The following is a 24,672-nucleotide window of genomic DNA, read 5'->3' as shown; positions in this document are numbered from 1 at the left end:
TTTTTATTTCTTTTTTTATTTATTTCTTTTTTTGTTTTTTTTTTTTTTTTTTTTTTTTTTTCTTTCTTTTCTCTTTTTTTTTTTTTTTTTCTCTTAAAAAGCCTTCCCCCTGGCAGTAATTACCTGCAATAAAATGCCTGTGCCGCAGCCACCCACAATCTCTCCGTCCCACTGACTCCAAGTATCATTGCTCTGCACGCCCCTGTGAGCAACCCCTAATTCCATCAGCTGGCACGTGTAAGGAATTCACAATGCATGCAATTCCTACTTATTTCAGGTTACAACATAGTAAAGTTGGGAAAGCAGCACACAACATGAAAAATAAAAAGGATAATACTTTAAAAAAGGTGCTTTTTTCCCAAATGGTAATTTAGGAGTAGAGAGGTCTTTAAAGTGCTGCTCCCTCTACTAGTTGTAACTGAAGTTTCTGTGCTTTCATCTACATCAAAGGTCTTCAGCTCCATGGCTTCATGAAATATTCCCCAGAATTACCTGATTATTTCTTTTTCCACTTTAATTCACATTGAGCCAACTCCAAGCCTGGAGTTGTTCTATCAAAATTAACAGGAGCTGCACCAAGGATTAATTTTCTTCACTGTCACATAGTGTAAGAAACATAGATGAGAGCAATATCACAAAGCCTCTAAAAGCTACATACTTGCTTGTTAACCCATTTTTAGTTGTACATGGTACGTAGCCTTCAACTTTATGTTTTGAGCCAGGAATTAAAAGATGTTCTGATATAGGTCAGTAGCACAGTAATTTTTAGATGTTATTTTAAATTGCTAATTTTTTTTCCTCTGGACAGTTCATAAAATTAATTTTAAGTTGATGGCTTCTGGGATGAAAGTGTGGTTTTTATATGAAATGCAACTGTGCAGTGATGTGTTTTCACTTAACTTACTAGCAAGTTCAGATTATATCACCTACCTTTAAAACAAAAAGAACTCACTTCTAAGCGTATGTTGACATGCAAGTCTGTGCAAGTTCTCTTTTGTGAATTGGTTTTTAGCTTGTTCTTGTGTAGAGATACTTGCAGCAGATTGCAGAAAGTGCTAGTATAAATCTTGCAGAACTTCTGTGGCTTCTGGTAAAGCACAGAGCTGGTCTGAATGTGAGTTTACTGTGAAACATAAGCAGTGAATCACACAGTCTAATGCTTGCTTTTGAAGTAAAGCTGCATGTGGTTGAGTTGTTTTTCCACAATGAACACTTGAAAGTCAAAGACAAGTAAATAAGTAGAGTAAAAGCCCTACATATATTGAATATCCAACATTATATTTTACTAATGACATAAGCAGACAAATATAATTGTCAATGTTATAAGTTTAAAAATATTAAAAAGCACATTCCCAAGCCTAAAACTTACGAGCTGTTAAGTATTTGGAATTTTTCTCCTTTGTGAAAACTTAAGTCATCTTCTGTTCTTGCTTCATAGTCATAAAGCGCCACAAAAAGAGTTACACCTAAAGAAGAAGATAGGTGAGTTACACTCCATCACCAAAAACTGAAGAAAAATGAGCTTCAAGAGAGCAGGTGGCTAAGCTTAATGTAAGCCATTCCAGTTGCTGGGGAGAAAAATAAACAGAAGTCTCCTGCTTTAGCCTCCTACTAATCCTTGTGCTTTCCTGCAGCCAGTGGGCACACCACCTCCTTCAGATTTAGAGGCATCAGGCCTCTTGGTTTGGCACCCACACACAATGCAGGGATACCAAGAAGGAAAGGTGTTTTTGAAGAGATTTTAGACGTACCTACGCCAAATATTTCCTGTTAACCACCTGAGATGCCTCAGACCACACTTTCCATTCCCTGGTAGAGGGGTGAGGAGGTCAGTTGGCCAAGCTGTATATATAACTTCTCAACCCCCAAGCAAACTAGCATCTGCAAGTTTGCAAAGGCAGGGCTGAGGACCTAGCTCCACCCCAATTTCATTTCTTTGCACTAATTTATGAGGTAACATTTACACAAAAGAGCATGCCAAGACAGCTGCCGCCCCAGTGTAATACTGTGATTGATGCCCAACGAGTGCGCTGACACAAGACTTTGAAATTCACCTGTTCCTCCTCTTGTACGCAGCGTCCCTGTATGAGAGGAGGAGTTGACTCCACCAAACACCGTCAGTCCTTGGCCTCCTGTGGCATGGAAGTTGTTGTAGTTTGGAATTGAAGTCACACCGAAGCTCGGGTAGTGCTGTGGCGTGGGATCTGTGCCATAGCGGTAGCCTGAACTTTGCGTTAAACTCCCATCCCTCTCATCAGTCAGTTTTGTTGCTTCTTTGTCCTTACATTGCACACAGCCCATTATCTAAAATCCTATGGAGGAAGGAAAAGAGAACCGTTCATACCTTTATGATCATCAGATCTCCCTCCAACCCACGTATGATGGGGATCAAACTAAGTTCACTGCTCAAAAGCTATTTATTTATTTATTTTGGGGAAAAAAATCAAAGCACTGACAGCAACGTGTTGGAAAAGCTCACATCAAATTCTTCCTCACAGTGGTTTCCCACCAGGGCTGAGAAGGTCCTACCTGTTCTTATAGGAGCCTCAGCCCTCTGACCAGCCCTGGCAGAACATTGCTCACATGCGGGCAGTAGGGAGGAAGAAATCTCCCTCGCTCACCATTTGCCAGGAGAGCACAACTGCCAGGCAAAGACACACTTCAAAAAGTACTGCTGGAGGTGTTCAGGTCTGGCTCCAAAACACAGAGCAAGGCACTTAACTCGCTGTTCGCTTCTGACATTGCCAAGCATGCAAGAGCTCCTGTTGACTTCATGTAAAGGCAGTACGGCCTTTTTTCTTTGCTGGAGCTCTGTGCGACAGACAGAAAAGCAGATACAATGAGCTGATAATGATCACAGCACAGAAAAAAAGGAGGGAACTCATCAGATAGCAGATGTAAAACAAAAGGAAGTGCTCCTTTATGCTATGCTGAACTGAAGGGTAAGGCATCTTGATACCGGATGTTGGGGTAGCCAAAAGCATAAACGATCTAAGAGAGCAGAGAAAGTCATGGAGGAATTAACGTGTTAAAAGCCCAGGCTCCTGACTTGTAGAAACTGAGAAGTTCACTTTGCAGAAGTTTTCTCTGTTTTCTAATTCTCCTGACCTTGTGTTCAGCATCCTCAAGGGGCACTGCAAGGGCCTGGAGGGTTCATCTCTTGCAATTTTATCTGCAGACAAGTTAAGAGCCTACTTCTGTGTGAAGAAGCTCACTCTGTAGAGGTAGACAGAGGGTGAGCCACCACATTTAGACACAGCCCTCTGTCAGGTCAGCTCTGTTACCCGCTGCTATTTTCCCTCTGTGAGCTCCAACACTGTAGGATTCATGTGCTGCTGCTACCAAACTCTTTGCTTGTGACACAGGCTGAATCTTGGCACAAAACCAAAGTTTAAGTCATGCATGATGTATCTAGGGAATCAGATACCTGTCTGGATGGACCCTGAATCCAAACAGCTATGGTGAATCCTACATGTAACCTGGCACACAGGCACTGGGCTCTACACACTCATGCTGCAAGAAAGAGCAGTGACAACAGAACAATCTTTAAAAAAAATAAATTGCAGGACATACTTTCTCCAGAATATAAAAATAGGCAGGGAGAAAATGCACAGCTCAGGATAAAAAAAAAAAAAAAAAGATAGTGAAGCACATTTCCCCCCCCTTTATTTATTTTCACATTTCAGCCAACATCCGTCACTTAGAGTAAATAAAAAGCATATCCTTTTTCAAATATCCTCGTTTTTCTGTAGCTGCCAGGCTGGCTATTTTGTATGCCTTACCCCAACATCAACACAGGAAATTAGCTTTGACAAACTCCTGGGATTCAGAAAAAGCATATTCCTCTGCTGCTAATGCTTGAAAAACATGCGGTAGCTCCCTGTTAGTCTGTGACAGTTCACAGATACCTAGACACCTGCTCCGTAAGTCGAACCTGCCTAATTAGAAAAACCTTCTGTTGAAGGGTGTTTTCAACAATTTGAAGATACCATCAGCTATTCAGCAAGCCTGTTCTGAAAAACAATTTCCATTTTAATATCTTTCCCTGAGCCATATTGCCTGCAGTTAGCACACATCCACCGTCTCCTGCTCTTAGCTTAACTCGAAGGTGCTCTTTTTGCATTTCTCCATTTCTTCAGGACTTCTCATCCACTCAGCAGTGTGCCCACACCAAAAGTTCTGTGCTGGGGCTGGAGGCGTGGGATACTGTGCCAGGGCTCGAGGTTGTCCATTTCTGGGATTGGCAGGGACCTCAGAGGATCCCACAGGGACCTTGATGGGGATGGAGGTGCCCAAGCCAGCTCACATAGATTCGTAGACTAGTTTGGGTTGGAAGGGACCTTAAAGCCCATCCATTTCCAGCCCCCTGCCATGGGCAGGGACACCTCCTACCAGACCAGGCTGCCCAGAGCCCCATCCAGCCTGGCCTTGAACACCACCAGGGATGGGGCACCCACAGCTTCTCTGGGCAAGAGAGAGGGGAAGCCCAGCACAGCATGTCGGGTCGGAGGGAAGGGCTGGGGACTTGCTGCTTGGACCTGTGCACAAAAAGCAGGACCCAGGCAGCTGAGCAAATGCTGCCACATGGAGTGACACCATGTGGGAATCCCCGATCAGGAGGCTCAGATGGGGAAGAGTGAGCCATTGTAGTGCTCAGATTAATAGGTGCAAGTGCTGGCACATACATTCATTCACTTCAGACCAGTGAAGTGATAACACAGGCTTTACTATTTAATGCAGAATCTCAGCAGCCTTTTTGTTGCCTTGAAACCTTACCTCCCTGCGAAACTCTAGTGCCTCCTCCCCTTCCCACTCCCAGCTCTGTTTCTCCTCTTATTTGTTCCCATGTGTTTTCACTGGAAAAAAAAGTAGAAAAGAAAGGAAAAGAATGAAAGTAAAAGAAAGAGATGGAAAACGTGAAGTCTAGAAGAGCAGAGGAGGAAGAGTTTTTTCTTGCGGCTGCTGCTTTTGCAGACATGAAAAAATATATATGAGAGAATTCTTGTTCAGCTAGCCCTATTGCTCATTTGCAAACTTTCAGCTGAGCAGGGGAAAATCCCTCCACTGAAATCTGGGAAGATTTCACATACCAAGCCATGAGGGCTGTCAGGACAGCACTACACATTTAATTTACTAATTTTAGTCAGATGGTGAGGAGAAAGTAAAAACTACAAATCTGCTGCAAAAATGAAATCCTTCAATGCATTAATTCTGAAGAAAGTGAATAAACCAGGACATGGTACACGTATGTGCCAGCAGTCTCAGAATAATAATGGACTGGGGAGTTATTGTTATAAGGAATTATATGAATAGAAAACCACTGAATTATCAGTGCCTTGGTATTTTTTTCTTCCCCTTTTATATCTTGCTGCAGTGGCAGCACACAGGGAAGGAAAATTTGATGCAAAGTCGGTGACTGACAGAAAGGGTTTTTTCTTTCTGTTGCTCCTTTCCAGTCTGTCACAGTGTCCAGACAATCCAAGCATGAAGACTACTTGATTGTAGTCTCTTGTAAAATGTGACAGAGGGTGTTACATGCATGCATCTTTTTGAGCCAATTCCTTGGAAGTTGTTTATTCCTGGCTGAAAGAAGCCAGCTAGCTGCGTTGTGTCAGGGGGAGTTTGCTAAATGTGAGAGAATACATGTATGCATGTGCACGCTTCAAGCAATTTCAGCTAACTCAGGGTTTTCCTAGACAATAAATATAACCTCCATTCAGCATCAGCCTTTGTAGCAATAAATGGATTCCAAAAACCAATCTCCTTCAGTATCACGGAGCAGGCATTTCATATCCTAGAGTCTCCTCACCCTGCATGTCAGCACTTGGAGCTTAGGAAGGCTGGAGTTATTCAGCCAGCTCTGAGATCACCAAAAAAACAAAATCTGGAGCTGTTTTACACTGAACTATCTGGAGACGAGCACACAGTGTTGTTCAACCAACATGCTGTGCAACTTACGGTAAAGGGTCAAGATTTTATTCCATTTCCATTAGGAAAGGCAGCATGCCTCAGATGCGTGAGTTGTGGGGTCATGCAGCATTATCATAATTTGCCACTGGAACTGCTAAAAGGTATGTAACTAGCCTAATTAAAATTAACTTTTCTTATGCAAACGCATTGCATTTGTTTGTTTTAAAGATGCATTTTTATGGGCAATATAAATTGTGTTTTCATTAAAATATGAAACATTTACATGGTTTTTGAGACTTCCTCTGAGACAAGTGAAAATACCCATTCATTATTTGTCTCCTTTCTCGACCTTGTTATATTTCTTGGACTCTAACATTTACATTGCAAGTAATCCAACACCAGTCCAACCAGAAGAGTAGTTTCTACCCACATGGATTTATTTGACAAATTTATTTGACATGCCATTATTTGACAAAGATATAAAATTAATTTTATCACTAGTAATTGATTTATATAATAATAGCTCCTTAATTATGTTTAGTGCTGTTGCCTGCTTGGTAATCAAAGCCTAGGGAAAGTCCCAGAGTACTAGAAAGAAAAGGTCTGGTTTTCGTACTTCCACTTTAAAAGAAAAAGCTCCAACGTGCGATATTTGAAAAGTAAAACATATTGATAAGCCATAGCCTACTCTAGCTTCTGGAGCTGTAAACCAACAAGAGATGGATGGGAAGATAACTGGTGTAAATTCATTGCTTCACAGCATCAGAGGTTTTTCCATAAGATTTTGCAACTAGTGGCTGAAAACACTGAATTTTCCCAAACCTGTTTTTCCAAAACATTTTTTTTTTTTGAATATTCTAGGAGAAAGTGGGTCCTTGAAATGCTTGAGGGACATACACAGGGAGATGCAGGGAAACATCCCCCTGTTCTACAGACTCCCACCCATGCCATGGTCTCCTTGGCATCCCTTGCCTGGGGATGGAGATCACCCCAGGGGAGAGAGCTTCGATCGGCAGGGGAGACGGGTGCAGAGCCCACAGGGCTGCGTTCCTCTTCCTCTGCACAGCTTTTTGTGGAAGGAAATCCGATTGTGCATTTTCAGGAGAACTTCTTTCAGGTAAGTGAGAGATATGAAAGAGAAAGGCTGGATGAACGGTAACTGTCAACTGTCTTTTTCTGACCAAACCTTACAAATCTTGACTGGAAAGCACCAGCAGGAAAGCCAAATTAAAGAACAGTCATGTTGAAAGGGAATCAGAAGAACAAAATCCTTGGCTTTTATTCAGCCTCTGTGGTGAATGTGTTTGCTAATCAAACCAAGGCTTGCATCCAGCATGGCAGTAAAGAAAACCATCCTCTAAGGGATATCTTCTTGGTGTTTTATGTTTTGCTGAAAGCAGCACAGAATTATTAGTCTGTGACATCAAATAAGCCAAATTTCATGAGTTACAGTAGGATTTAATATTCAAAATGCCACATTCTGGGTTATCGTGAAGATGAAGAAGAACAGAAAAAGCTTTCCAAGAATAAGAACTACAAGAACTGTTAAAAGAGATTTCAGCTTTCTGTGGAAATGCCTCCTGCAGGCCAGACAGAGGGAATAATCAACACATAAATTTATCCTGAAACTGAAACATCTTACTTTTCTCGTCACCATTAGTAGCTCCCCGGAGAGAAACCGATGGAGTAAGAATTTTGAAACATAAGCCTGAGACACGTTAAAAAACCCGATTTTCAGGAAACTCTTGCTCACCCACTTTGACTATTACAAGCCATCGGAAGGCAGCCCAAGATGGGCAACAAACGGGCACTTAAAACTAGTCCTACACAGACTGAGGATTCTCATGCAGCCTGCTACCTGACCTCTCGTTGACTTACATGTACGCTGATAGCAGCACGCTGAATTTCCAGAATCCAGTCTGGGTCTGTTTCAAAAGCAACACGCGGAATATCTCAAAGAAACCGGTCAGGGAGTACTGGGCCCTGGCAGACCTGTTAGAGGACTGCCTCCATCCCAACTTGACCAGTGATTCCACAACTTACAGGAGTCATGGAGCAGGGCAGAAAGATACAAGACATGTTGGACAAGAACCAGGGCAAAGCTTCAAGTTTTGTATGTACCAGCTCAAGTATGTTTCAGGATCAATGAATGCATTGAAACTGCATTTTCACGAGAAAAACAGCACTGAAAAATGCTTGGGCTGCATTCATCTGATTTTTGAAAGGAGTCCTTTAAAGCTCCACCCCCAGTTTCTCCGTTAATGGGCCGAACAGAAAAATCTCTGCATTTTAATGGCTTGTTTGCCTAGAGCAGCCCAAAGTCTGGCAAGAGGAGCAAGCCAATGCTCAGTGTCAGCGAACCTCCATGCAGGAACAGCAGGAAGAGCCATCTTAGATGAGCTCCTGCTGCATTCACTGCTCTGGCTCAAAGCAAATGCCTTTTACCGTGTAGGCGTACCCTTACTATTGTTTCTTGCTGGCATAAAGTTGCTTTGGAAGTCTTCTGCAATAGTGCCCGAAGCCACTCAGGAGAATGAGCAGCCCCTGTGGCCATGAGAATAGCAGAGCTTGCAGGGAGCTTTGAAGTGCCGCTGCCCGTCCCGCTGCTCCTCCCCACTGACAGCCTGATGGGGGATGCAGCTGTGGAAACGGCAGCCTCCTGACACCACAGACCATGTTTAAGACCTAACACATGTCCGCAGCTGTGCTTGCCTTCCCTTCTTGCCCCCTCTGGGGCCTGAACTAAAAGCCACTTATGCAAGACCAAGATTTGTGCTGCTTCTTGCCTGCTCAGTTTCAGCCAGCCTCCGAGGCCAGGACCAGCGAAGGGAAGGTGCAAACTGAAGGATTTCATTGAACTACGACCAGACTGTTGGTTTCCTTCAGAGGCTGTGAACAAAGCTTTCCTCAGGGCAGGACCACTGAGAGCCAGGAAGAAAGAGTGATGATGTCTTGACAAACAGCCTCATTGCCCTGCTGGTGCTGCTCAGTGGGTCCGGCATTCTCCTGCCCCTGCGTTGCTTCAGTGTAAGACAACAACTCAAAACTAGGTCACATTTATTACAGACTAGAGAGGAAAGAGGAAGTCGGTGTTCCAGTTGGGCAGGAGTGACAGTAAAAGCCTCTCCATGTGGTGCTGGCTGGAGGGACCGTGGTGGTGGGGCCGGCCTGTAGCTGGCTGGGGAGGGTCACCTGGCAAGGCCACAAGGAAATGGAGGAGTACAACGCAGATCTCTGAGCGGCCAAAATCAAAAGCTTGTGCTTCTGATTTCCCAGTGCAAAAGCTTTCCCAGTGCAACTGAGGAAAGAGCAGGAGACAAACTCTCCTGCTGACAAAAGGACACTTTGCCACCTCTCTGTTTTCTGGTTCCTTTGTCAGCCGCGTCTGTGAATGTCATGGCCTCGTCTTTTTTTTTAAAAAAACAGCAAATTCTTTTCAATTCTCTGTGACATACTCCTTTCAGAAAAAAATAAAACAGAACAAAACATAAAAAGTAATTTTAAAAACATCTCACCTTGCAATCTCTTAAAGTAGCAGTAGTTGAGTTACACCTTGCACTATCTTAGGGTATTTGTTTCTCTAAAAAAAAAACGCCCTGGAAAAATGCAGCACAGAAAGATCAACTGTGAGGACAGGTTCTCTTTTTTTTATTATTTTTATTTAAATTTTAATATTTTTTCTCTTTTTCTTTTGCCACCAACATCCAGACTTCAGTTGTAATCTAAAAGAAGCTTACTTACAGCCAAGTTGATAAGGAGTGCCTGCAGGTTTTACATTCACGCTGATGAGCAAGTCAGACTCAAACCTTCAGTCAGGATTTCTTTTCTCTTTCTTGTTCTTAAAATGAGTTAAAAGATTTGAAATTAACAGCTAAAGGCAGCAACTACACACAGTGAACACACTGCTTACTCTGCAATGCAAAGCCCAGAAAGGATGAGTCTGTCCTCGGTTCTGAGTAACACACAAGAAGACAATGTAAATTCAATCGCATGATTTCAAGCTACGTTCCTCCTTCATCAAGTTGCTTGTGGTAGCTCTATTCACTAGCCGAGAGAAGTGGGTGGATGGTCTGCATAAGCATTTTGAGCTAATGTGCCTAAATTTTAAAGTGCCTTTTAAGTAGATAAATTAGAAATCCTGTATCAAAAGAACAACTGCCGCAAATGTCAGAATCATTTTATCTAGGAAAAAGAAGAAGTGAAACAGTGTCTCTGCTGATTTCCTCTTTCTTTTTTCCCCTAGGAGAACAGAAAGATGATTGCAGGTTGATGCACACTTCTGATTTTTTTCTCTCAATTCTTATTTTTAGAATCTACTCAGGATTAATGGGTGTTCATCTGATTCGCGGTATGGGAGCTGCACAGAGGAGAATGCAAAATGTGAATCAGGATAGGTAGAGAAGGGAGGGGAAAAAGGGAAAGGGAGAGATGAATAAGTTTATCCTGTTTGCTTTTTTGGAACATGTAAGAAGCACAGAGTAAGATTTTCAAAAAAAGCCCCACAAAACACAAACATTGCTGTCTCCCCTCCTCCCTTTGCCTATGCACAAATGAAACTAACATCTTCTCTGCCTTGTCTGATTTCTGGCTTGCAACTGAAGAACTCAGAGGATGTGACAGCAAGGAAATGGGAGCAAGCTGAGCCTCAGACAAGGGGAGAATTTACTTAGAGACCATTCAAAAATCTGTTCCCTGACAAATGGTTCGCATTTCATCTAGGTTACTACTGCTAGTATTTTAGAAGTGTTACTTAGATTCCTTATTTGTCAAGTTACGTTGGTGAAAAAAAAATCTCCCCTTCCTTAACAGGAGCAAAAATTTGCTTACGGCCAGGTCACAAAACAACCTCCAGTCTTCTCACCATAACTGCAACTGGCTCTAGCTACAACAGCAAAGATACTCACAGGTAGAGACCCCCAGAGAGGATGGCAACCGCATGGTGACAAAGGTCAGTGAACAACTGAAGTATTGAAGTCAGACTACATCAGTAGCAGGAAGACACTACAACTCTGCCTACACTGACACAGAAAATAAAAAAAAAAAAGGTGCTACACATAAGACCTATTTTCTCAAACTCAGTGTTGCCACTGTGGTTTTACTGCACAACAGCTGAATTACCCTAGGTAGAGTGTACTGCGTCTGGTTGGGATGAAGTCAATTTTCTTCATAGCAGCCAGTCTGGTGCTGGTTTAGATTTGTGACAAAACATGTTGACAGCACACCAGTGTTTTAGCCATTGCTGAGCACTGCTTACATACCTTCAAGGATTTTTCTGTTTCTTATTTTGCACCCACAGAGATGAGGCTGGGAGTTGTATTGGGTTTACGTGGCAAGGTACTGGTAGCAGGAGGGCTGCAGGGGTGGGCAGAGCCCAGCAGCTGCCCCAGGTCAGATCAGAGCCAGCTCCAGCCAGCTCCAAAAGGACCTGCTGCTGGCCAGAGCTGAGCCACTGAGCCAGTGAGGTTGGGCCTCTGGGAGAGCAGATTTAAGAATGGGGAAATACTGCAGTGCAACATCAGCTGGGAGAGAGGAGTTAGAACCAGCCCTGCAGACCCCCAGGTCAGTGCAGCAGGAGGGCAGGAGGTGCTCCAGGCAGGCAGCAGCAGTTCCCCTGCGGGCTGTGGAGAGGCCCCTGGTGGAGCAGGCTGTCCCCCTGCAGCCCATGGGTCCCACATGGAGCAGATCTCCACGCTGCAGCCCGTGGAGGAGCCCCCGGTGGAGCAGGTGGATGTGGCCTGGAGGAGGCTGCGGCCCATGGAGAACCCCCACAGGAGCAGGCCCCGGGCCGGAGCTGCAGCCCGTGGAGAGGAGCCCACGCAGGAGCAGGGGTCTGGGGGGAGCTGCTGCCCGTGGGGGGCCCGTGCTGGAGCAGTTTGCTCCTGGGGGATGGATGGAGCCCGTGGTAGGGAGCCGTGTGGGAGCAGTGCTTGAAGAGCTGCTGCCTGTGGGCAGCCCCCGCAGGCTCAGCTGGGGAAGGACGGCATCCCGTGGGAGGGACCCCACGGGGAGCAGGGGCAGGGAGGGACCGTGAGGGAGCGGTCAGGGACTGACCGCAGCCCCCATTCCCCATTCCCCTGCACCTCTTGGGAGAGAACGTAGAATAAGGTGGATGGAGGGGAAGGCGGCTGTTAGTTTGCTTTTATTTTCTCATTGTTCTAGTCTGCTAGTGATAGACAATAAATTCCATTAATCTCCCTGTGCTGAGTCTGTTTTGCCCATGATGATAATTGTTCAGCGATTCTCTGTCCTTATCTCAACCCTTGAGCCGTTTTCCTTCCTATTTTCTCCCCTTTTTACTTTTTACTTTGAGGAGGGGGAGTGAGAGAGGTTGTGGTGGAGTTCAGCTGCCCAGCAGGGTAAAACCACCACAGGGGTGTGCAACAGGCTGGGAGGAGACACAGCGGGGACAGCTGACACCGACTGACCAAAGACATATTCCAGACCATACAGCATCATGCTCAGCAATAAAGCTGGTGGGGATTTTTTGAAAACAGTCATAGCTCAGGGGCTGGCTGGGCATTGCTCTGCTGGTGGGAGTTGGTGAGGGAGTGCCTTTACATCACTTGTTTTCTTTTCATTTCCTTCAGTTATTAAACCCTATATATCTCAAACCATGAATTCCCTTTGCTTTTGCCCTTCTGATCCTCTCCCCCATGCTGATGGGGGACAGTGAATGAGCAGCTGGGTGGGAGATTAGCTGCTGGCCGGGGTCAGCCCACCACAGGAAGCAATATATATAAGTCTTTCTGTTCCTGGCCTGGAAAATAACTTTAGAGGCACACAGGTTAAACCATGTTCACCTGAAAGGCAAGAACTGAGATGCTGCCCTGGAGATGAATTTGGATTGTGAAAATACACAGTACCATCTCCTCCTTTTTTAGCAGAGATTTTGAAATCTGGAAATGAGAGCATAGGAGGCTGAGATTACAGTGATAAACACTCTGGGCAATGGGACACAGAAGGAGACAGGTCCTCACTTGCATTCTCTCATAGAGAAGAGTGGCAGCGCCGATGCATGCAGTCCTCTGCTGTCCAACTATGAGGCTGCTAAGACTCAAGATTCCCCACTCTGTTTTGCTATGTACCCTACAAACTGCAGGTCCCTTCTGTTAGCCAGTGAAGATGGAGCTTAAAAATACTTCAGCTGCTAGCTAAGGGCCATGAAAATAGATCCTGCTATGATAACGTGCATTTTCCAAAAGAAGCCAGCAAACAGCTACAGGAGCCTTCCACATTGATCAAAATATTTAAGTATTGCTAAACATATGGCAGGCAGATCTGTTTTAAAGCTTTATGTCCATGTCTGAGGGCAAGTAGAACGGAGAAGGATGCATTAATTTGATTTCACCATGAACCATGAACATGAGGTTATTGCACTTACAGCTCTGGGAATGATCTCCAAGTGTAGCGACTCAAGTGTAGTTGACTCATGTGTAGCAACCCTCAGCTACAGGTCAGAACCTGGTCCTTCAGGTTAAATCTACTGCAATCTCCTCACTGCAGCTATAGGAGGTCCTACTTTAATCCTTCATGGCCTAAGCAGAAAGTCACACTGAAATAATGGACTGAATGGCAGTTGTGCATATTTACATTAGTGTCAGGGATGAAAATCCTTTCTGCTGGCAAGGACAGCAAAACAGCCTAAGGCAATGTGAAGGTTAGCCATCAGACGTGGCACTGTCTCTGCTCAGAAGTGTGGACTAGTCTCTTTCAGATTATTTTTCTCTGACACAATGAGCGATAAAAACAGCAAATGCCAATACTTCTTAATAGTCCCTCCGCTCAAGCCAGAAGTATGATTTCTTTTTTTTTTTTTTTTTTTTTTTTCCCCACTTTCTTTCTTTCTCAGGGTCCGTAGGCTTAAGAACAGAAACTGTGCTTTAAATCAGGCCTGTGAATGAAGGTACATTTGCAAATGTCTAAAAACACACCTGAAAATCCTGTTAGTCATGCAGAACAGAGTGTGGATGTTTGCCCAGATGGACATTTGCTCAACCTGGCATGCAGGATTATCTACAACAGTGTTCCTTGACCTGTGCTCCAAGGGAGCACCAGAGCCCAAAACCCATCAGGTGGTCCACAAGCCCATAGCTCATGCATGACCAAGCACATACACATCCCCTAGACTCTGGCAGCATTATGCAGATGGTGCTTGATCTCCCCCTCACACTCCCTGCATGCCCTCCCCGGTTTGACTGGTTCTCTGAGCATGAACAGTTAACAAAGCATTGACCCAAAGTGCCCCTGCGGACAGCTCCAACCATCCTCACTGGAAAAAATTAAAAGAGCGCTCTGTGAGGAAGAAGCAGACAACAGAGGTTTCTGTTTCTTTGTATTTAAGACACAAAAGGGAAGTGGAGAACTGGATGATAACCTGGAGCAGACAGGCCAGGCTTCACTAGAAGTGACTGCTTTGTGATACACCTGGTAGACTACACAACTGCAGATAATTCAGGAGATCTGGAGATCCTGCCTGGACTTCCTCCCTGTTTCCTCGCACAAAAAGACAAAAACCTGAAGACCACAGAAGTTAAAAACAAGGTGAATAGCACAGAGTACAGATGTCAGATTTGTGGATCACGGGGAGAGAGTGTTGCAGAGAAGAAGTGACCTCTCGATAGAAAAAGAATACACTCCACAAACCAGGCTGGCACAACAAGCCAGATTAAATGCGCAACCAAAAGCACAGTCAGCACAAAACCATGGTACCAAGCACAACACTAACCAAAGCAGATGTTGTAAGAGGATGACCCTTTTCAGTTCCTTATATGCTACCTGAAAGCATCTGTAAAAACAGATAAACCCTTTGTCTGCAGAGGAGCAATGCAAGTGAATATTCCTGAAAACTACTGGCTAGATTTAGATGATTAGAATATTAAAAGAAATAGTTATAATCAACTCAAGAATTCCAGATGGAAGAGGAAAATTGACAGACCCTGTATGTCAGAAATGATGTCTGAGTCACTGAGAACTTGGAAGTAAGTAATCTTGGGTATTTATGAATGAAGATGCGCCCAAGTTGAGGTATTAGCTGGTATCTGCCACAGGCTGCTGTTATCACAGCAGAGATTAGGATAACTGGCTTCTTCAGTGTTTCTTGCCAGTAAGTTGACACTTGCCAGTGAGTCATATTCCATGGAGACCTTGCAGCACTGAAGGGAATGGAGAACTCAGAGTTCACAGAATGCTGACCACAACGTGAACAGCTTATGGGACATTGCTGAACTACACAGCTTACTGCTAAACCCTTTGGTTAGCCTACCATGTCAGGCAAGCAGGACTGGGTGACTTACTCCTTGTCCCAGCCCCAGAGACAGCAACATGCAGGAGCTGCAGTGCTGGCACAAACACAGCACAGTGCTGGCCATAGGACGTGGCTGGTTTAACAGAGGAGCCAGACAAACCCTGCTGCAGACCTTGTCTCAGTAGAGAGGAAATGATCACAAGCTAGAAGGTTACTGGTTGTTTAGACTGAAAAGCACTGACACTTTCTGTGCAAATTGCTAACATTATCTGCAATCAAATCCAGACCAGTAAAATTTTATACGTTATATGAACATACACTCTTCATCTATACATAAATTAAAAACAGTGCATGCTTTCTGAGAGGGAATTTCACAAGACTGAAGCAAATGGAAGTCAAATCAGGCTGTAGACAGAATTTAAAGTTGCTGACATCTGCGAATGGTTTAAGACATTTCCTAAATGCCTACAATGTTACAACTGTGAAAAGAAGACATGGATAGATAAAAATAACGCACAATGAAAAAAAAAAAAATACAAAAAAAACAACACCAACAGCTGGGCTTACCAGGGAAGTGAAAAAAGATATAATGTGTTATATATAAAACCTACGTATGAAGAGAAAAATAAGAAAAGATAATAACAAGATAAAGATTATATAAAGGGGCAAGAAGATACTACGAAAAATTAAGACAGATAAATCAGATGTGAGATTTTTTATTATTCTAAGCAGATTATGAAAGAGATTCTGATCAATAAACGTGGTAGAATAATTCATAGCAATACAACAGAGGCAGAAGTTACTTAGTAAATTTTTCTGATTGGCATACAAGTAAAAGGCCAAGTGTTTTGTCTACGATTATGATGAAATAATTTCCCACCACAGTAGCAACTAGAGAGGACTCTAAGCAATGTATACAAGATTCTAGGTGTTTCCAATTACTTGGTAGACAAACTTGTCTCAGAAGCTTTCAGATAGCTAGCCTTTGAGCTGCTGCTGCCACTTCTAAAGCAGTTCTGGGCTGCTGGGGATGTACCAGGGGCAGGAAGATGGCTCCTGTTGGGTCAGTGCTTAAGAAACATAAAAAGTAATTACTGGCCAGTTGGCTTAGTTTTAGTTGGCTTAGTTCTTATTTATTTATTTATTTATCTTAGTATTTTGCATAGGTTAGAACAGCCAAAGCAGGACTAAATTTATATATATTTTTCAAAGCTCTACAATTAAAGTCAACTTGGCTTTAAGAAAAACAGATTGTACAAAGCGATCTGATATAATTTCTTGCAAATATTACAAGTTCACTTGATGAAGGCAGTGTTGTTGACAGCATGACAAGCCTAAGTCATCTGTCTTTGTCTGTAGAACATCTTTATCACAAAACAGAATGCTTTAAAGTCCATGTGGAGTACACTCCATCCATCCATGGACAGCAGGACTCTATACGTGGAGACTACTACATGAGGTCATGCAAAAAACTCGAACGTATTTTATACTGAAGTCAATTCCGAGTCCACAATCGTATTAAATGTATTCAAAAGTTGATTAATTAAGTCCAAGTTTAACTTTAAATGGGAAACTATTAGTGAACAGATGGGTTCCTATTGGGTTCCTACAGGAACTGATGATCAACCCTTTGCTATTTAATGGCCTTATCAGTGACCTGGGTTAAAGTTAAGTACGGTTAGATAGCAAGAGTGGGGATAGCAAAAAAACAGACAACAAAAGCACAAGTCTGAGACAGAGTGAGTGGGAACTGGAGAACTCAGGAAGCACCAGTTTGGGTGTTAATATGGCCGAGTGTAAAACCATTGTTCAACAAAGAATACAGGCCATACTTACAGGATGAGAGGGAGAGAGAGGACTCTATCCTCCGAAGCAGAGACTGAATACGAGACCAGGCGTCCTGGCAGGCAATCAGCTCAACATGAATTCCCAACGCAAGGCTGTGGCCAAAAGGGCTAATGCGAGCCTCAGCTGTACAAACAAATGAAAATCAAAAGATGAGTAGGTAGGTTATAGTAACTCTGTATTTGGCTCTTGTTCCTCTGCTACTTGAATAATGTATCAGGTTCTGCTGCTCCATTTTTCAAATGAAGTGTTGGAAAAAAACAAAGAATATCCAGGGGAGAGCGACTGAAGAACTGAAAACACTGAGGAGCAGAAGGCTTCATTATAAACAATATCTTAAAGGATTTTTCCTAATTTTGTTCGTAGCACAGGAGTATTCATATGGGAAATAAATCTGGTAACTGTGGGTTCTAATCTAGCAAAGGTGGAAAACTCACTGGAACTGGAAACTAATCCAATCCAGACTGCACGAGGGCTTTTTTTTTTTTTTTTTTTTTTTTTTTTTTTTTTTTACGTAATGATCAGCTATGGGTAATTAACCATTTTGCACCACGTGCTGTGATGTAGTGGCTATCTCGACAAAGTTGTGAAGATGATCATGGTTTATTTAAAAAGGATGTATACCCATTCAGCTTTGGTTATTAGGAACTCTTTCAGGTAAGATGAACTGCTTGCAAAATATCGGAGGGCAGATGAGCGATCACAGCATCAGACAGTGTCTTGTTTACCCTAAAAACAACCACTCCTTTCTCTCTTCTTGTCAGCAATCCTGGCAGCCAGGACCAGCTCATGGCACACTAAGTGACACCGGCGGAAACCTCAGCCCTCCGGGGCTGAGGTGCTGTCTCAGGATGGATGGCCCTGCCAAGGGACCTGGGTGCCACCAAGAAAGCTGCTGGCTCTGCGTCCCCAGGCTGGATGCTGGCGGGTGGGCTCCTGAGGACCATGTGCTCTGCGGGTACACTGGGTACTGAATTTGCCTCGTGCTACAGCCTGCCAGTATTTACATTTGGTGGGTTTTAAGGACACGGTACAAGGTTTTTGTCCAAGATTTAAAGGCTTTATTTCATACAAACATTTCATTATAGTTAATGACTCATGATTCTACAATTTTCTGTTCAACAGGTGGGAAAAGAATGCGTTTTCCAAACTTTCCGTCTCTTTCACTGAGCAATGCCTGCTAAAACACAGCATACACTATGAAGGAAAACTGTGCTACCAGGTTACAGACCCAGAAGCAGCATCCCATCCTCAATAAATTGATCATAATACACAACTTCTGTAGAGTGAACTAAAGCAAGAAAGCTTGTGAAAATTTTAGGAAGTAAAAAGGCCTGTCTGAGTGTATATATGTGCACACATGCCAACACCAAATGGTCTCTGCTATACCTGGTGTTCCTCTCAATAGATCTCAAGGCCCAAAAGCGTGTGATCAGCAACTCTTTATTCACGAAAAAAGCAAAGGTTTTGGAAAAGTCGATCAAGAGCAAGGCTTCAGAGCTACTAACAGAATGTGAATCAGAGCCTGATAAAGTACAATTTGAATAGTGCATTTTTGTATCTTAATACTTGCTGTCCTGGATGCGTTTCTCTCCCCCTTCCTCTGGCACAATCCTACCTACAACCTACAGCATTAGGATGTTCTGTTAAGCATGTGTAAGTAAGTTTTTAAACCTTATAAAGGCTTGCTTGTAAGAAAAGATGTACTATTTTAGTACTTAGACTACAAAGATAACATAGCTAGAATCTACAAATTTATTTTAAAGGACAGATTAATTGTGGTAATTTCCTAACCATAAATGTGTAGAGACTGCATAGAAGAAAATAGCTTTAGCATGTGGATTAAAAAAAAAACAAACAGCTTTTAAAAATATTAAGAAATAAGTCAATCCTAGGTTTGTCCTTTTACTCCAGACACACAGAGAGAGAATTAAACAGGAGAATGTGAGACTAACCATCTGCCTCTGTAGCTCACCCAGACCAGACACAGCAATGCTATGGAAGTGAATGCAATGAAGCCCAGAAGTGTCACTTTCACAGATCTCAAGAGGCATCATTGACCTGCGGCTGGCTGCAGTTTCTGCCCCAATTCCAGTTTAATGTATTCCAGTTTGACCCTCAAGCGACAGTGCTGCCGGAGAACACGCTAAGAAACAAATGCGGGCAATTGCTTTGACATAATTCTTTTGGACGCGGGCAGATCGAATGTGCTGATGTAAACAGAGTCTAGAAAAGGGTTTCACCAGGTCTCCTCTCCTCACTGAAGAAAACAATAAGAGAAAACAGCACTACCCAAAACCCAGCCAAACACATGCTCACCTCTCAGCAGCAACACGTTGTCTGAGAAACAGAGAACTAAGGCAAACGCTTCCAGAGTATCGTTTAGATATATACACAGGGTTTGATTTAGAGCTTAAATTTACACGACTTGTATATATAATTTGCTCTTTGCATGTAACTCACATGAAACATCTGTTCCATAGAGGATATTCATCTACAACCCCAGGAACAGCATAATTCAGTCCTTTATGGCCACTGTATGTTCAAAACGCTTACTGACACGCTTCCCTCCCCTTAAGGCACTGCTCTTCTTCCCTCTCTCCCCTTCTTGTAAAATTCAGGGTACTGCACGGACCTGCTTTCAACGCTATGGTCAGGATGACACATTTCTGCCCTGCCACTCATTTAAATGCCCAAACTTCTGCAGCTTTGAGGCTGAGTAGCTTGATGTCAGAGAACATTGAGGCGATGCTTATTTTTCTGCACAAGGACTGCAAGAATGAAAGCTGGGGATGTTTTTTTCCAAGAGAAAGAAGAATTGTGGTAGGAAACCAGATCAAGGAAGCCACAATGACGATCCTGAGAATAAAATATTCAAGATAAGTTTTTTGACTAGTTGCACTTGCTCCTGAAATGATTTCTCTGTGAAAGGAAAAGAGAGAAGAACAGACAGAGGTAGTATAGTTTTTTAGAACTTATATGGGAAAATACCAGGGCTGAACATGGCTCTTCCCCCAGCTTTGTACAATGAATACAGAGCAAACAAGCAAATCCCACGCTGATCCCCTCCTCCCTCTACCTCCTTGCTAAGAAAAGTTTCCACCTTTGCAACTCACAATTTTCCTTTTCTCCCATTCCTCCAGCTCCCCATCAGTCCATCCAGACAGGTTGCCTGTAATGCCATCACGCAAAAAACAGACAAGATCCTCAAGGCTTCCCCTTTCTGTGTACCTAGAATACTTCCAAGGAGAAAGTCTTGTGAAGAAATTGATTCTCACTTCCCTTTTCTGCAGCTACTTGTGCGGGTAACTCTATCACAATAAGAGTCTGCATCTGCTGCCTGACCATGACAGAGACATAAAAACCACTGGTTTGCACATCCATGAGAAGCAGGGTCTCTGAGAGACGAGTGATTACATGTTTCAGTCACTAAACTGCTTGATACAGAATATTAAACCACACATGCACAAATGGAAAAACAAACTCTGATCCTTCATCTCCTACCCTTTATGGGACCTGCTCCCACAAGATGGCCACGAAGTGTGGGCCACAGTTTGCCTCATCATCAGAGGCTGTAGGGCTTTGTCAGACATATTGGGACCTACGTGAGTGTTTTGATGGCCAGGGAATTCAGGTTTTAAGACCACCAACCATCAGGAATTATCAAACACTTTAGTCACTGTAGTGTATGGTGTTCTGCCCCTTGTGCAACCTTCCAGAAAGAAAACTTTGTAAGCACGTCTCCAGAGAGACAGAGGACAAAGGCTGATCAAAAATAAGACCGGACATCCCAAGGAATCCCCTGACTTTCTCATTTTGTTTTGTTGCATTTCTAAAGCATTTGCACAGGTTGAAATGGTTGAAACATTTTCCTAGTACTAGGAATGAGGAGGGGGCTTTAACCAAAATAGAAGTGTATTAGTATTAAATTGGATTCCCAGCTCTGTGGCTGCTATCACGGTACAGTGACAGGGCGGTTAGCACAGCGAGGATTTAATAGTGCTGTCAGACAGCTTGAGGAGCAGTGTTACAAAGCAGTATTACACTAGACAGAGATAAATAAAGTATCTGCACAGTAGAATTAAAAGCACGTGAAACAGAGAGGATAAGATACCTACACCATTTTGTCTAGCTGCACAGATGACACAAAACAAAAAGCAGGAACCAAACGTGCCCATATCATTACACTGCCATTTGCACGAGTCATGTTATAGTCATGCACGAGTATGTTATAATCCCTAACATACTGCAAGGCTGCATTTGTTGACAGTCACAGCAGTTATCAGGTAGTGCATGCTCACCGCCTTTCCAGAGCAGTGGATTGCTGATCACCTGCATGCTTTGAGCATTTCTCCTTAAACACGCCAGTCTAATTGACTTCTAGTTTTCAGTGACAGTGGTTTATCGGTTATTTGGCTACTGCAGGCTGTTACAGTATTTTTACAACAGGAAATGTTTATTCCATATGTAAGAAGACTACACTTACAAGAAATAATGCAGGAAAGGAAAGTGATCTAGCTGCTATCCTGCTTCCTTCCTTCTGCAGCGTGCTGCATTGCGATGTTTGTTCCAAAACACAGATATTAGTTCAAGGCCAAGATTTCATTTAGCCTGATCCTACAAAACAAGCCTGCAGGTAAACCACATTCAAACGTCTCAAGCTGTTGTATTGCATTCACATTCGTGTAAGTGAGCTTACAATTTCACTCCTCAGGATTATTGAGCCTCTTATATCTACACGTCAGTTCTTGCATCAATACTGTAGTTTTCAAACTCCTGTGAATTAAGAACACTTCCTGAAGATGCAAACAGTATGTTAAGGAGGAAACATCAGTTTTGAAGGGTCCTTCTTATGGCCCTGAGCTCTAGTATTCCAGGTTGTAGGACAATGGCAGTTATGCTGCATTTAGGGAGAACAGCACAATGTCTTCATAATGCATTGCACCCATGCATGGGTGTTCCCCAAATGCCATTGCTGAAAAAAAAAAAAAATAAAAAAAATAAAACAGGACTAATTAACACATTTCACTTCTTTGTTTTCATAAAACCAGTTTTTAATTTAGGAGGTCTGAGTAGCCTTTTAAGAAGAAGCATTAATTCTCCTGTAGAATCCCATTTATTACTGTGACCTACAATACACGTATGCTATAAATTATGAATGGCCACAAACAACTGCCTCCTGTCTACAGGCTAATCACTGGCAAGGGACTCTGTTATGCTTCTGGGCCAAATCTGCAGCAGGCAGGCTGGTGAATTTTGGGAGTTTTGAGCATCAGCAGATTCACAAGCTGACCGATCTGTGCTGACTGCTTGTTACTGAAGTACTTGAAGAGGGATAAACAGATCGGTCAGGAAAAGACGGTATTCTGAAGTGGGTTGTACAGCTGTAGAAATAATACCAGAGTTCATTTGTTGCCTATCTTCCATGCTGTTCTAAATCATTAAAACCATCCCCACTATATCCTATATTTTTGGAGAGCTGACAGCACTCACTCTTTCATATTTGTGCATAAGAGATGTAGGGGAATTTAAAATATAAATAACATCAGTGGACACTTACAAAAGTTATGTTTGCTTCATTTATGATGGGGGTAGCGTACTTTTCTGGCAAGGCAATATTGTCCCTGAAATATAGAAGATTTCTCTAAGGATCAAAAGCTTCTGCTTTTTGTTTGCATTTGAGCACTCTAAGCGTCTTCAGTGCAGGTTTTCTTGAGCGTGAAGAACGAGGCTACATGTTTTCTTTTTTATATATTTTTCAGAGAGTTTTTTCAAATGCCAGGAGCACAAATGTAAGTGAAAGAGAACAGTCCCAACTTTGTCGGCTTCCCAGCACAATATTTTGTATGCTGGCTCTTTTGTTTCCTTGCAAGCTCAGCACTGCTTTAGTGGCAGCACCCCGATTCCCCCTGCCCCCCACAAGTGATACATATTAGTACATCTGTTTTCTCTGTGAAGTCTTTTTGCATTCTTTGCAGGGCACAGGAAGGATGTGGGCTCCTTTTCACATTCAAATGAAGCAAATTAGCCTTTGCCTGGCTCCAACAGCATAATGCTTATTTTACATTTAAGCGTGAGAAAAGAGGTGGAAATAAAACCCAACACGTTAGGTGGGTTACGTGTTGCACTTTGGGACAAGCCTCACATAGCCTTCTTTTGCGAGCTGCTCTCCACATGACATCATTTCAGGATGGGGTTCAAAAGTTTGGCCATGTAAAATGATCAAGTAGTCTGCACAAAGAAATAGCAGCCACAGACACGATTAACATGGGAAAAGGCTGAAATCAGCAACGGGAATCAGCGTTCCAGGGGAGATTCCTGAAGAGCACTGATGGTAACTTCCTAACATAGGTGATCGAAGATCCAACAATGGGAAACGCTGTGCTGGACACCATGCTTACCAACAAGGACCATGGGATGTGAAGGTCAGGGGCAGTACTGGCTGCAATGACCATGAGATGGTGGATGGCCTTTTTTCCAAACAGGATATTTTGGCTTCTTCAGGAATGTGCATTGCATTGCATGGAATTACAAGAATTACATGGGATTACAAGAATCGCATGGGATACAGCCCCGGAGAAACCAGGGGTCCAGGAGTGCTGGTTAATTTTCAGGGATAACCTCCTGCAAGCTCCACAATGCTCCATCTCAATATGCAGGAAGCTAAGCAATGGCAGCAGAAGACCCACATGGATGAATGAGGAGCTCCTGACTGAAGTCAAACATAAAATGGAAGTGTACAAGAGCTGGAAACATGGTCAGAGAGGGTTAGGAAACCCAACAGAGCTGAATCCAGGAGATGTGAAAAGCAGCAAGAAGATTTTCCATATGAATATCTGGAGCAAAAGGAAGACAAATAAAAAAAATGGACCTGCTGTTGAATGGGGCATTAATGGTGTACCCCAGAAGTTGACACTGGTGCCAATACTGTTTAATTTCTTCATTAATGGCACAGTGTGCATCTTCAGAAAGTTTGGGAGGAAAAGCTGGCACATGAGATGGTTGTGCTGCCATTCACAAGTACCTGGACAGGCTGGAGAAATGGGCCACCAACCTCACAAAGTTCAACAAAGTGAAATACAAAGTCCTGTGCTTGGGGGGAAATAACAATATGCTAGGGAGAACATATTGAGGGCTGACCAACTAGAAAGCAGAAGAAAAACTTGGTGTCCCCCAATGGATGCTAAGCTGAACATAAACCAGCCATGTTTCCTAATGGCAAAGATGGCCAACAGCACCCTGGACTGCACTAGAAAGTGCATGTCTACCAGGTCAAGGGAGATGATCCTTCCCCTCTACTCAGCACTGCTGAGACTTAAGGAGTGCTGTGTCCAGTTTGGGGCTTCCCCACATGTGGATATACTGGACTGAGGCCAGCAAAAAGCCACAAAGATAGTGAGAGATTGGAGCTTTCGTCATGTGAAGAAAAGCTGAGGAAGATGGGACCATTTAGCCTACAGGAGGCTGAGGTGGATTTGATCAATGTGTATAAGTGCCTGATGAGAGGCGGCAAAGCAGACAAGGAAAGACATCTCAGTGGTGCCAGTGACAGAGAAAGAGGCAATGGGCAAAAAGTAAAATACAGGAAATGTCATATAAATATAGGAAACAAACAAACAAACAAACAAACAAACAAACAAAAACTTTTCTATAGTGAGGGTGTAGAGCACTGG

General features: G+C 43.2%; 1 protein-coding gene across 8 annotated transcripts in view; it reads right to left on the bottom strand.

Moving 5' to 3' along the window:
* FYN (FYN proto-oncogene, Src family tyrosine kinase) overlaps positions 1-24,672 on the bottom strand; it is a 132,315-nt gene that overhangs the window by 36,183 nt on the left and 71,460 nt on the right. For 4 of the 8 annotated variants that reach the window (XM_035320241.1, XM_035320248.1, XM_035320249.1 and 1 more), the window contains exons 3-5: positions 16,991-17,125; positions 2,055-2,312; positions 1,370-1,466 (exon numbers count right to left, since the gene is read on the bottom strand). In XM_035320241.1, the coding sequence (XP_035176132.1) occupies positions 1,370-1,466; positions 2,055-2,301 (344 nt within the window). In that variant the 5' untranslated portion in view covers positions 2,302-2,312; positions 16,991-17,125. Of the gene's footprint in view, positions 1-1,369; positions 1,467-2,054; positions 2,313-4,776; positions 4,857-16,990; positions 17,126-20,115; positions 20,210-24,672 lie in introns of those variants that run through there. The other 4 variants (XM_035320246.1, XM_035320247.1, XM_035320245.1 and 1 more) reach the window with 3 other exon arrangements.

The sequence above is a fragment of the Oxyura jamaicensis genome, chromosome 3 (genome assembly GCF_011077185.1).
Source record: "Oxyura jamaicensis isolate SHBP4307 breed ruddy duck chromosome 3, BPBGC_Ojam_1.0, whole genome shotgun sequence".
Taxonomy (NCBI): domain Eukaryota; kingdom Metazoa; phylum Chordata; class Aves; order Anseriformes; family Anatidae; genus Oxyura; species Oxyura jamaicensis.
This window is presented reverse-complemented; position numbering and strand designations above follow the sequence as displayed.